The sequence below is a fragment of the Colias eurytheme genome, chromosome 2 (genome assembly GCF_061535395.1).
Source record: "Colias eurytheme isolate Ceu_HAF_F1 chromosome 2, ilColEury1 Martin Lab GWU primary, whole genome shotgun sequence".
Taxonomy (NCBI): domain Eukaryota; kingdom Metazoa; phylum Arthropoda; class Insecta; order Lepidoptera; family Pieridae; genus Colias; species Colias eurytheme.
Window position 1 is genome coordinate 8,070,811 of NC_142981.1, and position 17,193 is coordinate 8,088,003.

At 35.7% G+C, this 17,193-nt stretch overlaps 1 protein-coding gene and 1 long non-coding RNA gene across 2 annotated transcripts; one reads left to right on the forward strand and one right to left on the reverse strand.

Annotated features, from left to right (window-relative positions):
* LOC149910528 (uncharacterized) lies at positions 1-17,080 on the reverse strand. Its single transcript, XM_090109825.1, has 5 exons — positions 16,994-17,080; positions 16,761-16,913; positions 15,869-16,063; positions 330-417; positions 1-41 (listed from the first exon to the last, which is right to left on the reverse strand). Exons 1-5 carry the CDS (start codon positions 17,078-17,080, stop codon positions 1-3), a joined length of 564 nt encoding a protein of 187 aa, XP_089965951.1.
* On the forward strand, positions 12,928-13,982 carry LOC149910529 (uncharacterized). Its single transcript, XR_016458008.1, has 2 exons — positions 12,928-13,284; positions 13,685-13,982. It is a non-coding gene; the product is annotated as an uncharacterized LOC149910529 (long non-coding RNA).
* Positions 17,081-17,193: the final 113 nt, after the last annotated feature.

Below are 17,193 nucleotides of genomic sequence, written 5' to 3' on the forward strand. Positions count from 1 at the left end.
TTAATGCGTAGACGAACTTGCTTTTGAATTCGTATCGACGGCTAAAATATAAAATAAAATATTCTACAATGGAATTAGAGATCAAATCGCAAGAAGTCTGCAGCGAGCCATACGTACTGACTTATGCTGCAGGTAATGTGGCTATGTTGGGTTTACAATTTACATGGATTAATTTAATCAGTTTACGAACGTAATTCTAATTTTACAAAGTTTAAGAATATTATTAAAAAAAACACAAGAGCCACCGAGTTAAAACTAAATTTTGGAGATTTAATTACATATTTGAATACTTATGTACCTAAGTAATATTATTTTAATTAAATAGACACCTGCAGCGCTTTGATCAAATGCCTGGTCTTCAGTAATGTTAATCGAATTCGACGAAATGCTTTTTTCTGATAAACTTTCTAGCCATACCTATAAAAGAAAAAATCAAGTTTAACTAATTGGCAGTCGTTTATAAATATACATTTTTATAATATGTAGACCGTATTTTAATTTATTTTCACATCAGCTGTAAATCTTACCTGCTGGACGAGGAACGGCTATGTTTTTGTTCTTGCTCTGGATGGTAAACGTCATCGTGTGGAGTCTCTTTCTGAATTGAATGCCATATCTTCTGCGACTGAATCTGCTTCTACTATTACTAATGTTCAAAGCAACAAGGATCCCAAGTTAACATCTAGAACTAAAAGGATTCCTAAAGCCAAGTAACATATTTTTGTTGTTTTTTAGCACTAGTTTATAAATATAATATTGTGTATCCTTTGCTAGTATATAGTGAATATAACATCTTTCACACTTTATGATTGCTTTTGGTGTTTTTAGATCTTAAATGTTATATTTACATGTTTTTAAATCAGTTAAGTAACTACTTATTTTTATTGTTTAACGGTTACTTTTACCTATAATAAATGTGATATCTTTAGTAGTATATAGTGAATATAACATCTTTCACACTTATATGATTGTTTTTAGTTCTTAAGTCTTATATTTACATGTTTTTAAATCTGAGTTAAGTAACTACTTTTATTGTACAACGGTTACTTTACCTATAATAAATGTAATATTGTAGTAGTATACAAATAGTGAATATAACATCTTTCACATTCATATATTTATTGTGGTGTTTTTAGATCTTAAATCTTATTTTTAATTGTTTTTAAATCAATTAACTACTTATTTTTATTGTAAATTGGTTACTTTACCTATTATAAATGTGATATTTTTAGTAATTTACCCTTTTTTTCGTCTATAATTTGAAACTTTTATTTCGTTTCACGAAGTTTATCTAAATATCAATTTTACATTGTTCATATTTTGATTGTTTGCTTATCCATAGATCCGTAGTGTAGACTGTAGTTATTATAGCTTAAAATATTATCAATATTATGTACTTGTTGATACTTTGTTTACTTGACATCTGTCACTTGTCGTACATACTTGACAGCTTATTAATATTTTTTTTTTTTTTTTTTTTTCTTTAAACATGAGTAAGTTTAGTTTGTAATAGATGCCATTCTTTTGGGTACAGTTCTTTGTAAGTTGGAGTAATATAGTTTTAATTTTGTATTGTTCTCTCTCCACAGCTGGTGGTCCAGGTATTATGGAATTACATTTTATTTTGATAATAGTTTTTATTATTTATCTTTTTTATTTTTTATTTTTTTGGTTTTAAAGTACTAGGTTATAAGTATATACATATATAAAAATATTTATTTATTTATCACCCCTACTATCGTCATAATTATATACAAACTTATAGCTATTTATTTATTGGTTCATTTCTATAATCTCTTCATATAACGCTCAAAGTTGCTTCTCAATCTATCGACTTAATTTTAACTCTGATAATGTCAGACTCTAATGACTCATTAACTGATAACAGCTTTTTATCATGCAATTCCAGTAATAACAGTTTCGTTAGCACGGATTACACTCCTCTCCCCGTTTCCTTATCCTCTCATTTCTCTGATTCCTCCAATAAGTTCAACGTGGTCCATATAAATGCCCAGAGCATTCCGGCTCACTATCCCGACCTCCTTGCATCCTTTGATTCGAAAACCGTCCATGCCATCCTTATATCTGAGTCCTGGCTAAAACCCTGCCTCCCCTCATCTTCCTTCTCGCTTCCCGGATTCCACCTGCTTCGTAACGATCGAACTGGTAAAGGGGGTGGTGGTGTGGCTATTTATCTACGCGCTCATATTCCTTTCTCCATTGTAAGTTCCTCTTCCCAGCCCCCACCATGTAATGAAGCAGAGCATCTCCTTCTTGAAGTCACTCTCTCCCATACCAAAATCCTGTTAGGTGTTTTTTATAGTCCCAATTCTAGCGTCGACTTCTTTCCCTCCTTTGATGAAATCCTTGACCGTGTCTCGCCACTATATGACCATGTCATCATAATGGGGGATTTCAATACATGTTTGTTAAAAAATGATCTTAGAGCTAATAAGTTAACTTCAATTATTGACTCCTACAATCTATCCTTACTTCCTCTTGGTCCTACGCACTTCTTTCCTGATTGCACTCCTTCGCTCCTTGATCTGATCCTAGTTTCCTCTCTAAATCATGTACATAAACACGGCCAATGCTCGGCAGACGCCTTTTCGTATCATGATTTAATTTTCCTCTCCTATAAAATCCGTCCTCCTAAAATTAAACCTAAAGTCATCATGCAACGCAATTTTAGTGGAATAGATACAGATCGTCTACTACACGATGCAGCTAATATAGATTGGTCTTCACTCTCAACTGCTGAATCGATTGAAGATAAGGTAAATTTATTCAATTCATTCATTATACAATTATATGACAAACACGCACCTTTGCGTCCCATTAAGCTGAAGCATCTTCCAGCGCCTTGGCTAACTGATAGCCTTAGGGAAATTATGAACTGCAAGGCGAAAGCTAAAAGCAAACTAAAACAAAAAAATTGTGATCAGCATCGTGAAGAATTCAAGAAAATACGTAATCGCTGCAACACTATGTGCAGAGACGCTCAAAAACGGTACATACACGAATCTGTACAGAACGGAGATTCGGCCAGAGTCTGGAAATTTCTGAAGTCCCTTGGAGTTGGTAAATCTTCCTGTAAAACCGAATTTCCCAATGGCATTTCTATTAATGACCTTAATAAACACTTCTCCTCACCTTCCCTTGTATTTGATCCTGTCTGTAAACGTAACACACTTGATTCTTTGTCATCTAAATCAACTCCCTCCTTTTCTCCTTTCACTTTTAGCCAATTCTCTGTCGCCGATGTTAAGAAGAACATTTTGTCCATCTCTTCTAAGGCTGTAGGTGTTGATTGCATTGGTCGTAATATGATCATTCCCATCCTCGACCTGATTACTCCTGTTATAACTGATATCCTCAATTTTTCCATATCTTCATGTACTTTTCCACACTCGTGGAAAAGTGCAAATATTATCCCTCTCCCTAAGTCCAAGTGCCCTTCTACTCTCTCCGATTTTCGTCCTATATCCATATTACCTTTCCTTTCAAAAGTCTTTGAGCGATTAGTGCAGCAGCAACTCTCAAGATTCCTCAATAAAAACAACCTTCTCAACCCCTTCCAGTCCGGTTTCCGTCCAGGTCATAGTACGGCCACTGCGTTAGTCAAGATCACAGACGATATTAGATTGAGTATGGACAAACGGCAGCTCACAATACTTACACTACTTGATTTTAGTAACGCATTTAACACAGTTGATCACGATGTGTTGTTGAGCTTGCTACGCGTTTCTTTCAACATGTCTCCGGCAGTGATTAATTGGTTTAGCAGCTATCTCGAGGGCCGCCGGCAGCGCATTCTACTGGACGAGTGTTACTCATCCTGGTCTGATGTTACTTCTGGCGTTCCTCAGGGTAGTGTGCTCTCTCCTCTCCTGTTCTCCTTATTTATCAACTCCATCACTTCGGGTATATCCAGTCTCTACCATATGTACGCGGACGATTTGCAAATTTATTGCCATTCATCACTTGAGGACCTAAGTAGGAAAGTTGCACTCACGAATGATGATTTACGGACTATTAGTAATTGGAGCCGCGACCATGGTCTATGTATTAATCCGAAGAAATCGCAGGTAATTATTATTGGAAGTCAGTCGCTTATTTCTAAAATTGATAGGTCCTCTTTACCTAATGTTTGCATAAATAACACCGACATTCCTTACAGTTCCACTGTTAAGAGTCTTGGTGTTTTTATCGATGAAACATTATCGTGGACAAATCAGCTTAAAGAACTTAGGAAAAAAGTGTTTGCAGCAGCTGGTTCTCTCAGACGACTTAGGAACTTTCTGCCTATTCCCACTAAAATTGTTCTTGCTCAGTCCCTTCTCCTATCCCTCTTTGATTATGCAGATGTTTCCTATCCTGACCTCCTTGAATTCCAACTTGATAGTCTTGAGCGTCTCCAGAACTTCTGTGTGAGATTTGTTTTTGGTCTGCGCAAATATGATCACATTAGTGAATACCGCACAAGGCTCAAGTGGCTCCCTATCAGACTCCGCCGGAATGCTCATATCCTAAACCTATTGTACTGCATCCTTTTCTGTCCAAATACGCCTTCCTACCTTAAAAGTAATTTCCAGTTCCTGAACTCCACCACCCGTTCCCCGCGATCCTGTAATAAACTCCTACTACATGTTCCTATTCATAGATCTAATTTCTATGACTGTTCCTTTACGGTCCGTGCTATCAGGCTGTGGAACAGTTTGCCCGATAAGATCAGAAGGGCAGGGTCATTGAATGAGTTTAAAAAGCAACTAAATATTTACTTTTTATCTTTATAATATCCGTATGTATGTATATGTATACTATGTTTATTTATTTATTTATTTAATGTTGTTTGTGTTCTGTACCATCAACCTCATCATAAAACGTAATTCTCATGATCCTCGACTAAAGGTTGCCTGGAAGAGATCGCTGCTTTAGCGATAAGGCCGCCTTTTTGTACGTGTTTGTTTGTATGTGTTTTTTCGTATTGTTTTCCTTGCTTTTGGTGCAAATAAAGTATTTTCATTCATTCATTCATTCATCTTAGAAACCATGTTGGTAACTACTTAACGTATCGTATTTTTAAGCTATTGCATAGCTTCTATCGCAGGCCTTGAGCGCGGGGACCGAATCTAGAAATTCCGTAACGAAAAAACCTCACGCTCCACACTCCGACGGGCGGAGACGTGGCTTGAAGGCATAGCAATTAGCATGCAATAGCTTTACCGCGGCAGTCCCCGAGTGCCACACGTTTTTTTTATTCTTAGTCAGTTACCTATTATATTATATTTCTACCATTTCTACTGTACGTTTTATCTGAGCACTCGAAAATGGACCTTAGATTTACCTACATATAGAACGCGAGCGAAGCCACGGGATAAAGGCTAGTATTGTAGTAAGTAGGTAGGCATGGTGTTCCTCTTATTTGAATTATCAGAAATTTCATCTAACGATCGATAGGTGCAGTGTAATTTTAACATATTTTATTATTTTTTGATTCTCGGGTGTGGCAAGAAAATTTGCGAAAATATTTGAATCAAGTTTTATTTTAAAAAATAATGTTTTTTTTTGTTTAGGCCGCTGGCAAACGTTCTATTACAATTTACAAACTACCCGCGGCTTCGCAGGCGTTTTCAAAGTAAAACCCGCATAGTTCCCGTTTATTATAAAACAAAGTCGCTTTCTCTGTCCCGATGTCTATATTAGACATCGGGATTCGGGACAGAGAAAGCGACTTTGTTACATATAGATATGTCTAAGGGCTAAGGCTACATATTTATTTATTTATTTATTTATAACTAGTGGTCCGCCCCGGCTTCGCCCGCGGTACATATTATTTCGCAATAAAAGGTAGCCTATGTCCTTTCTCGGGTATCAAAATATCTCCATACCAAATTTCATGCAAATTGGTTCAGTAGTTTAAGCGTGATTGAGTAACAGACAGACAGACAGACAGAGTTACTTTCGCATTTATAATATTAGTATGGATACTTCATTGTACAAACATGAAAGGACAAAGCAGAAAAAAAAAGAACAAAATTACAAAGGCATCATTTGTACAAAAGGCGGCCTTATTGCTGAACAGCAATCTCTACCAGGCAACCTGGTAGGAAAGGAAATGTAAGAAGGTCGTGGGATAGCGCAAAATAAATGACTATAATTACAATTACATAATATAACAATACATTGCAAATAATGTAAAATAGACACATTTACACACATATTTATATAAACTAAATATTGCATATTATATACTTCAAAAATATGTAGGTACATACTAAAATACATACATAAAATATTACTAAAATACATATTGTACATACACATACATAATATTAAATACATACTAAACATACACATACAAATTACAAAATACATACTATACACAAGCCATAGTACACAGATGATAAGACATTCAAAAACAATGGTTACAGTTACAGATGTCAGCAAGCAGAAACAGAAAGGTAGGGAAAAAGCTACAGTAAGGAAAGGTAGTGATCTTTTAATAGTGATTTAAAAGAGGAGAGCGTTTTAGCGCGTCTAACACTCTCAGGTAAAGCGTTCCAAAGTTGGATAGCACGAACAGTAAAAGAGTTGTTGAAAAAATTGGAATGGTGGATAGGAGTGCATAGTAATAACAGGTTGGAAGAACGAAGAGAGAGGGAATTGCTAGAGCTTAAATACTCAAAGTTGTCCTTTAAGTATTGCGGTGACTTAGGGCTAAATAGAATAGTGTACAGAAGATGCAGCAAATGAGTATCCCGGCGTTGGCGGATGGGGAGCCACTTTAATCTTTTCCTAAACTCAGAGACATGGTCAAATTTACGTAGTCCAAATATAAATCTGACACAGAAATTTTGAAGCTTCTCAAGGGTGTCCAGCTGATATTCACGAATATCAGGATAGCAGGAGTCAGAAAAATCAAGGAGAGGAAGGAGGAGGGATTGAGCTAACGCAGTTTTGGTTGAGATAGGAAGAAAGTTGCGTAAGCGCCGTAAGGAAAAAGCAGAAGAAAAAACCCTTTTTTTCACTTGTTTAATTTGCTCATCCCAGGAGAAAGTTTGGTCAAGAGTCAGGCCAAGATTTTTAACCTGCGTGCTGTACGGGATAAGTACACCATCAACGATGACGTTCGGAAAATTGGTCCAGTCGATTTTCGAGATTAATTGCCTACTTCCGAATATAATAGCCTGGGTTTTGAGAGGATTAACTGTTAAACCATGATTTTTGCTCCATCTGACAATTGCTGCAAGATCAGCGTTTACTTGGAAAATCGCTTCAGGAAGTTCAAGGAGTGAGGCGTGGTTATACAATTGAAAATCGTCTGCATACATATGGTAAGGTGACACAATGGAATTGGAAATGGAATTTATAAATATGGAAAAAAGGAGGGGAGACAAAACGCCACCTTGAGGAACACCAGCGGACACATTGCACCAAGTTGAGGAAAGTTCCTCAATTAGTACACGCTGACGACGTCCCTGTAAGTAGCTCCGTACCCAGTCAGCAGCCGAGAGAGATAAGTTAAGAGAGCGTAAAACAGCTAGCAGTACATCATGATCTACGCTATTGAATGCATTACTGAAGTCAATCAGCGTAAGTATGGTGAGCTTTTTGCTGTCGAAACCTCGGCGGATGTCGTCAGTAATTTTAATTAAGGCAGTGGTCGTGCTGTGCCCTGGTCGAAAACCAGACTGGAAAGGATTTAGGAGTTGGTTATGATTTAGGAAAATGCTTAGTTGTTCTTGAACCAACCGTTCAAGAACCTTGGATAGGAAAGGCAGGATAGCAATAGGGCGGAAATCAGATGGGGTCGCAGGATTCGGTTTTTTAGGAAGAGGAAGAATATGAGCATTTTTCCAATCACTAGGAAATTTTCCTGAAGAAATTGAAAAATTAAGGATATGGGTAATGATAGGATTAATGATGGGAAGGATTGGAATGATCATGCTTCGACCAACACAGTCACTACCAACAGCCTTCGAGGTAATTGACAACACGCTCTTCTTAACGCTACACTCAGAGAACCGACGGAATACGAAAGGAGGCGTAGTAGGGAGGGGTAAGGTATTAAGATGGGTTAAGGTGTTGGATTTTAAGTTAGGAAGGAAATCAGAAGCGGGATTGGAGAAGTGGGAAATAAGGTCGTTGACATGGACTGTACTAGGATAGGAAATGAGCGGGGATTTACCAAGACCAAGGGATCTAAGGAATTTCCACATTTTCGACGGGTCACCGTTGTCAATGGATTTGGAAAAGTGCTGACGTTGTGCATCCCTACATAAAGTATTGCAGCGATTTCGAATTATATTAAATTTTTCCCGATTGGTATCCGAGTTAGACAATTTTAATTTAGACTTTGCTCGCGCCTTCTTTCTTAACAGTTTTTTTAGATCATCTGTCATCCATGGAGCTGGTAAGTGCTTTAACTTAACAGGACGGAGCGGGGCATGCGCATCGTAAAGTTGAATAATCAGAGAATTAAAAAGAGACACTTTCTCATCGATATTATCGGCTGAAAAAATACCCGACCAATCAGTCTTACTTGCATCTTCAGAAAGGCGCTCTGTGTTTATTTTAGCAAAATTACGATGCATGGCAATTTTTGGTTTTAACTTAGGGGGTTTTAAATTATACGAAAGGAAAATAAGGTCGTGTGAGGAAAACATGTCGGCCGAACACTGACCATGCTCGGTGACATGCTCTGGAGAGGAAACAATGACAAGATCGAGGAGAGATGGAATACAGTTAGGAGCGGTATGGGTAGCTTGTGAAGGAAGGATTTTCAGATTGAAAGAATCTACAATGGATGAAAGCCTTTTGCTGCGATGGTCACCCTTGAGTAAGCAAGTGTTAAAGTCTCCCAAAAAAATAATATGCTTATAAAGTGGTGAAAAGGATTCAAGGATGTGATCGAAGGACGGGAAATAATTAACTGTAAGGTTGGGGGAATAGAAGACACCAAGAAGGATTTTAGTATTCGAGGAAGTAATTTCGATAAGAAGATGTTCGGCCGCATCGCCAGGTGGGGGCTGAGGAGATAAACTAATAATGGAATAAGAAATTTGAGACCGCAAATATATAGCCACCCCGCCGCCTGCTCGGCCGATGCGATCATTTCTAATCAAATTAAATCCAGGAAGACTATACGAAGAGGAAGGGAGACAGGGTTTTAGCCAGGACTCAGAAACTAAAATTGCGTGAACAGGGTTGGAGTCGAAAGTAGCTAGGAGATCGGGATAGTGTGCCGGAATACTCTGCGCATTAATATGTACAATATTTAAGGTATTCTTAGCATTAGAAAAAAGGGAAGAAATGCAAGGAGTAGGAGAACAGGTTGTACTATGGAAGCTGTCATCTTCTGAGAAATCATTGCTTGAATTTAGGGAAATGAAACTTTCATTCTCTGTACTACAATTTAAATTCATAAATAATAAAATATAATATAATATATACTACGTATATATATTTAAATAACTAATAATAAGCAAATAAAAATATAATAAGAAATCTAACTCTCAAACATAACCTTTACCACCAGTTACATTCATATAAAATATAAAATAAAAATTACAACAAAAGCTAAAACAATTACTGTCTGTGCGAATTCAAATATGCTAGTATCCACGCAACTGATAATATTATAAAAGTGAAGTTTGACATTAAATATTAATTGACAAATGACAATAGCCAAAGTGCTGTTTGCCTGTTTACAATAATAAATTTACAATCGGGTATCTAGCATTTAAATGTAAGGGTAGTAATATTATTATGTATTAACTATAACAAAAGTAGGTACATAACAAGATAAGAATATACTAATTACTAAAATACAACCAAAAGCTCATATATGAAAATATAAAGAAGCATAGCAAATTAAGGGAAGAGATATTAACATAGTGAGAACTCCAAGAAACTGAATTAAAAAGCTAAATCATTTCTGGGCAAGATATACAATAGAAATAAACATGCATTGAATGCTTACTTAACTTTGCCGAACCTCTTGGGCCTTACATTTGAAACCGGCTTCGATTGATTGGCTTGTGGCAAATTTGTGGCTGTTGAAGCTGAACCCCCGGCAGCTGAAGGAATGGTTTCAAGATCTGCCATTGTTGTGATCTTATGTCTTGAGCCATCTGGAGCTTGAACAATGATGTAACCATCTTTGGACCAACAATTGGCTACACCGAAGCGGGTTCTTGCAGAGATGAAAACATCATGTCTTTCCTTAATAAGAAATTCTGACAGTGTGTATCCAGTGCCCTTCAGAGAGGTCTTTGAAAACCAAATGGTGTCTCTTAAAGCAACATCTTTAAATTTAATAATAATGGGCCTGGGCTTATCAGACTTCATTGAACCCAAACGATGACACCGGGAAATAGCTTCCTGATTAAACTGAGATACTTTTAAGTTATCCACCACTACTTTGGCAACTAAATTCGCAGGATTTTCTTTTGAGGTTTCTGGTATTCCATGTAATAACAACATTTTCCTCCGACTTCTTATCTCCCATTTGATATACTCATTTGAGAGGAACTCAATTTGCAATTGCAAAGTATGCAGAGAAGATACAACAAAAGAGCGGAAGGTGTTAAACTCTGCTGCTAATTTTGAAGTGGGGCTGGTAGAAGCAGGTTGGGAATTGTTGGTGTTATTAACATTGTGCAGGTCACGCTGGAATTCAGCCATTTTAGCATTGAACATCGCTGCCATGTCTGTCATAGATTGTTTGACAGATTCCATTGTGTGGTTCCAAAAGTGAAGTAATAGTTCTAGTGTGTAATTGTTGGATATTAATATATGGAGATTTAACTGGTAGGTGAAGGTGCAAAATTAACACATACAGGTAAATTAAAACTATGTGTTTGTATGTAAAATTGAATTTTAAATATAACAGCTTACTAAAAAACGTGTGTCTCTTTTTGCTCCTACCCTCGAAAACATATATAGATATACCTAGATATTATCTAGGTATATCTATATGTAGCCTTAGATCACACCTTAGATCATTATTAATAAGCTACATATTATGTCCTTAGGTATGCAACGGATTGTTATGCGGTTATTTTTAATAGATAGAGTGGTTCAAGAGGATGGTGTTAAGTATATATAATTTGTTAAGTTAGACAAAGCGGGCGAAGTCGCGAGCGGAAAAACACCACACATAGTCACATAATATAATATGTATAGATGTACCTACTACTAATAGTACCTAGTTATAATTTTCAGTACATATTAGTGATATTAGGTAGTAGGGGGAGTCCGGGAGACTTGCCCAGGTGGGAGAGTTGAACCACTTTCAATAACTTTTTAAATTAGGCGCCAAATTACGCCAAGTAGCAAACAAATGAACGCGCATAATCTGCCAATCACAAGCAACTCGAAATTTTGGGTGATAACAGACGCGTTCGACCGTGAGTTACGAAAAAGTGTTTTCATCGTCGCGGAGTGAATTTTTTTGGATCTGTTGTTTTAATTGCTATGCACGCATTTCTGAAGGTATGTATCAAACACCTACGTTATTGCATTACTAGATTATCATATTTTGTCGTACGTTCAGTGTTTTTCTCCAGGTGATAGTGGATTTGTTGGAAAAAATCAAGATATAGCCATGAGTCGGGTGTGGGAGAGTTGAACCAGTCTGCAGTCGGGAGACTTAAACAGTGGTTCAACTCTCCCTTTGCAGTTTGTGCACTATTTAAGTTAGTTTTTGTTTTGTTTCAGAAAGAAAATGCCATTTCAGTATAAGCCTAAGGAAGATAGTCGTCACAGGAAACCGTTTACTTAGTCTGAGATTGAAAGTGCAGACAGAGAAATAAAGAGTGGCAAATCTATTCGTCAAATTTCAATCAAGTATGGGATAGACAGAACCATTTTACGACGGTATTACCTGTTAGGTGAATAAAAGTTAACACCTTTGCAAGACAAGGGGAGCCAATACAAATGCTCCCAGATTTTCAATGTAAATAAAGAGACATTGCTCGTTCGTTACTTATTGACCTGCAGTAAAATGCACTATGGCTTAACCAGAAAACAAGCAATGCAACTAGCATTCGACTACGCCAATTTCATTGAATTATAGTTCCACCACAGACTAATAATAATATACTACGTATACAACAGACGGTGCACTCCATACAAAAAAAGTTGCACTATGAATTTACGCAATTAAAGCGCCAGTGGGGAAATAACGTACTACGTGTTCGATTATATCTCTTAGTCTTTTGCTTTTAACACACTAGATGGCACGTTAAACACAGACTTGATGTTCTTTTCCTTCCAGAGCCACTAGATGGCACTAATGTAAATATATGTACACGTACCTTTTATTTTCAAGTCTTTGGCGTCAAGTGTCAACGTCAACTGTCAACATAATATTTTGTACCTACTCGGATTTTTAAATGTAAAATGTAAATACGGCTTTAATTTTTTTTAATAACGGCTTTAACCCATTTACAATATTTTTTATAGGTACTGCAAAGGCAATGAGGTTATGTATTAAAAACGTAGTATATTATTATTAGTCTGTGGTCTGTGATATTATTATTAGTCTGTGTTAAAAACGTGAAAAGTAACGTAAAAACGTCTTAGTGCCATCTAGTATTCGTTTAGCATCGCCAAATCGGAGGAGAATAACTTGTTTATAGTAGTTTCATGAGATGGCGTTGTTTTGAATATAAACTTTTCTGTAAAATTAGTTAAAATCGAGTGAAAATTAAATTAAATAGGTAGGTTCCATTTACAAAAGTATGTAAAAAATTATAAAAAGCAATGAAATTGCAATTAAATCTAATTTTATTTTTTGCTGGTTAAAATGATACACTTAGCGGCATCTATTGGTAGACGGATGGCATTAATCGTCTTTTGTATGTAGTGCACCAGACATGGTTCCACTTATTAAACCTATGTTGATTTTGCATGTGCCACATTCGTAGAGTGAGAATGAACCATAGAGGAGGCACTAAAATGACAAGGAATGCGTGAGAGAAATACACTTATGACTATAAAGCTAAGAGCAAGAGAGACAGAAACATTGTTTTTTGTTTCTCTCATGTTATGCGATTTCTTTTGTTGGGGACAAAGGCAGTTTGTCCCAAACAAGCGGCTACAGTCCATTGTTTTGCTAGTTTTCTGTTTTTTCTCGCTGTTAAGTGACTTCAAAGTTTAATAAACGTTGACAGTGATCTGTTTTAATCCGACTTTAAGTGAAAATATGGTGCGTTGTAGTGTGATTGGTTGTAAAAATCGGCCGGAACGAAGATTACCAAATATTACCTTTCACACGTAAGTAAACTTATTTGAAGTATATTGTTTTATAGAACTGGATATAGTTGATACATTTTCATTAACTCTAATGTGAAATTATCTACAAATATATAATATTTTCATCGAAATAGACGTAAACATTTTTTTGTGTTATCCGACTAAATTACGAAGTGTTCTTGTTGTTCAGGACGCCATTTGTTTTTACGTAGTTTCAAATTTATGGTATAATCATGTGATTAACATTAGGGATACCAGTACAGGGTAAAATTTTCCCCAAAATCGTGAAATGTTTTTTTAATATTAAATGTTAATGTTTGTGTAAAGTTTGTTACACGGTTCGGTTTTCCGGTTCAGCTTTCCTCATTTGCATTGGTTTAAGTATTTTTTTTTTCAATGTCGGTTTTTTTGTATATTCCAGGTTACGATGCACATCATAACGCTGAAGACTGCGAAGCTGGCCCTTCCACACGAGCTGCAGCTGCCACTGAAGGCAGCGAGGACCCTGCCCCGTCAGGAGAGGCGGTGTTGGAGTAAAATCCGGAAGGCCACCCCCCGCGCCTTCCTCACCGAGGTGCGGCGCGCCTTTATAAGAACGAACGAGCGGCGGAGTCGTCCATTTTCGTCTGCTACTCGCGCGCACATTATCGCGGACCCTCTGCCCATTTATTTCTACCGTCATTTTGCTGTTCATTTTCAAATAAATGTATTTCGTTTAATTTACTTTTAATTTGAACTATTTCCAGTACGTTTTTATTAGACTACATTTACGGCTGTATCTTCTAATTGCGTTGACATAGAAATTTGATTTTATTACTGCTTAAAGGTATAATAGACCTAAGTTTTTGATGTGAATATCAATTATTGAATACCTACATTACATTTGCGTTCATGAGTAAAGGGGTTATAAGATTAATTTTTTTTTTTATATAATGTAATAAAAAATTCATGTTTTTCGTAATTATTCCCGTATCTGTTTTATAAGATATTATTCTGTCTTCTGATTCAAATTCAATTTGAATCTGAATCAGAAGAAATAGCAATTAAAACCGCATATTCTGAAACTAGCAACTACTTGCAAGGGAATCACAACCTACAAGGTACTCCCCACGTCCTATAGCACAGACAAAGAAAAAATTGCTACAAGCAACATTTAAAGATACAACATAATAAAACAATTAGGTTTGTTCGAAGCCCTCGGTGCGCGAGTCCGACTCGCACTTGACCTTTTTTGTCCTAATTTTACTGTATTTTCTATTATTATTTACCATTGATTGAAATGATATCTAAACTTTAGCCTTGTTTTTTTATAAAAAATATATGAACTGGGATATTTCGATATTTGTGGTTAATTGCGAGAAGTGTAAAAGCAAAAGTTGTAATAAATATTTTAAATACCTACAACTTTACCATTAAACTTTATTCCGCAGTTATAGTTTTTTTAATCCCGATCTCAGATCGATCGTAAATAACTTTTCCTCTAATTTTTGTTACCTATATTCTCTTCCGTTTGAAATTGATTTCATTGTTCTATAATATTACTTTTATGTTTCAAAAGTTAATAAAAAATCATGTTGAACAATATTACTTTGTTAATTTCAAAAGTTAATATTAAATTAGTGGTCCACTTAGGTCGTGCACATGGCCCAGGGGGGGGCATGGCCCATGACCCCCATGACCCCCCCCCCTGGATCCGCGCTTGTACCGGCCGGCCGCCCGGCTATATATTTTATACCCGTGCGAAGCCGGAGCGGGCCGCTATGTTTTTATATACAACGTTCACAGTTTTTCTGTAGTGTATTTACTATTTAGTATCAGCATTGCACCCGTGCGAAGCCGGGGCGGGTCGCTAGTTAAGTTAATAAATAACAAAATCTTTTCAAATCTGTCTTTTTCTTCATAAACCTATCTTACAAAAAAATACCCAAACATTTATAGATATTTTGCCAGTTTTTCGGATAAAAAGTTTTTGTAATAGTTGGCAACATTGACGTAAGGATTCGCCATCTCGTTCGGGTATACGCCGATGTCGTCTCTAGTACATTCTCCCTCTACGGCCACATTTAATCTTTGAGACTAATAGTTATTCTTAGTTTATAGTAAAAAAATGTCTTTAAATTAGTTTTGTAGATTTATATAGCAGTAGATACCTCAAAACGAGTATTTAATTAATAATAAAAGCGAATGTTATGTTATGCAGTTGCTCTGAAAACATTTGGATAATTATTTTCACTAATTTGTTTAGAAGGTGATTATGAATATTCTAGTTATTGTTAAACGTGTCTAAATAATACATAAATAATGTGTGTAATATGGTTTATTTGTTTCATTTCTCCTCTCTAAAAAGGTATGGGCAAGTGTCCCGCCGGTTGGGGAGACTTGAATCAAAACTCATTTTTCATTAAAACTTAGTTTACTGTCTTCTCCTTGCAATTTTTATTTTCAAAATGGTATAAAATCTTAGCCAGATAATAAGGCTTCCATATGGTATAGATCTTAAAGCTCTCAAGGTCACTAATCAGATTTTATAGAGTTTTTAGTAAAAAGCGGTTCAAGTCTCCCGGACTCCCCCTACCTATATACGAGTAGGTTATAGATACTTTACCTTATCAGGAGGTATTAAGCGGTTAACTTTTCTCAAGAAGGAAAAGTTTGCTTTATGACCAACTAAATGCCTTGTTACTTCTGTAGTAGATATTGCTCTGTTAACAATTCCTTCTAATGGCAATCTGTCTTCATTCAAAAGATTTGGAAACATAAGCGCTATAGGTTTAATTTGAGAATCATCTTCAGGTTGTACCTTTGTATATGAAATAATTAATACATGTACTACAAGAACTAATAAACACGATAAAAGATAAAATTATTGCATTGTCACCGATCCGATCCTTGATAGTTGATACCTACTTGATAGGTCATAAGTTTATATAGATTACCTATGAGTAAAATTCGAGCATATAGGGGTCGATTACCATACAAACATACTGATGACAGAAAAATAACTAGTTAGTAGCTAGTCTGAAGCTATTAAGTACAATTTTTTTTTACAAGCGTTAATTATTAATATTATTGAAGGTGAATGACGCACTTTAAATGCATTTCGGACAAATTGTTGTTAGAACGAGGTCTACTTCGGATGTACCTACTTACTGATTTCAAAATCATAAAAATGATCATAGGCTTTAGGTTCTAGATTGATCAAGCGATTAAAAAAAAAACTATATGAGACGATAAGGGACTAGTTAGGTACGTTAATGAGTTATAGAATGAAATGCAAATGCTTGTTAAAGATAAAGCAATCACAAAGCAAGTAATATAGAAAGCAATCTTGAATTAAGATGATATTAAGCCATTACATAATATAATCGTTAGCTAATTTTTAAATTTTTTATTCTTATTGAAATTCTTATACCGATACTATAAACTTAATTAAAAGAATCTATTATGAAAGCTATTGTATAAGTACATATTTAAAATTTATTATAACGTAACCGTACTTCTTCCCCAGCTGGATTATTATTGTGGTCCTTCAACTTTATGTCGTACGATGTACTCTCCAGAAAATCCACCCATTCCGAATCTTTCGCTAATAAGGGGCATTGGTTTTTCACACAATCAACTGTATTGTCTTTATTTCTAGGATTAGCATTCTGTAAAATTGAAAACCCTTGTTTTCAGCTGATTTGCTACAATTACTTATTTTCTATATGAAAATATTGAATTCACCAACAGATGGTTGAGTCTGTTGAGAATTATAATTCGTAGAATTCTTATTTTTTGTTCTTTTTGTCTTCTTTTTGGGATCACTAGAATTCATTTTATATAGCTCATGGTTTTGTGTATATAAGCATAGGAATAAGGAGCACTTAAGAGTTTCGTTTAAAGTTTAAACACTACATTTTTGTCTTGTTTACAAAGGTAAGTTTATGG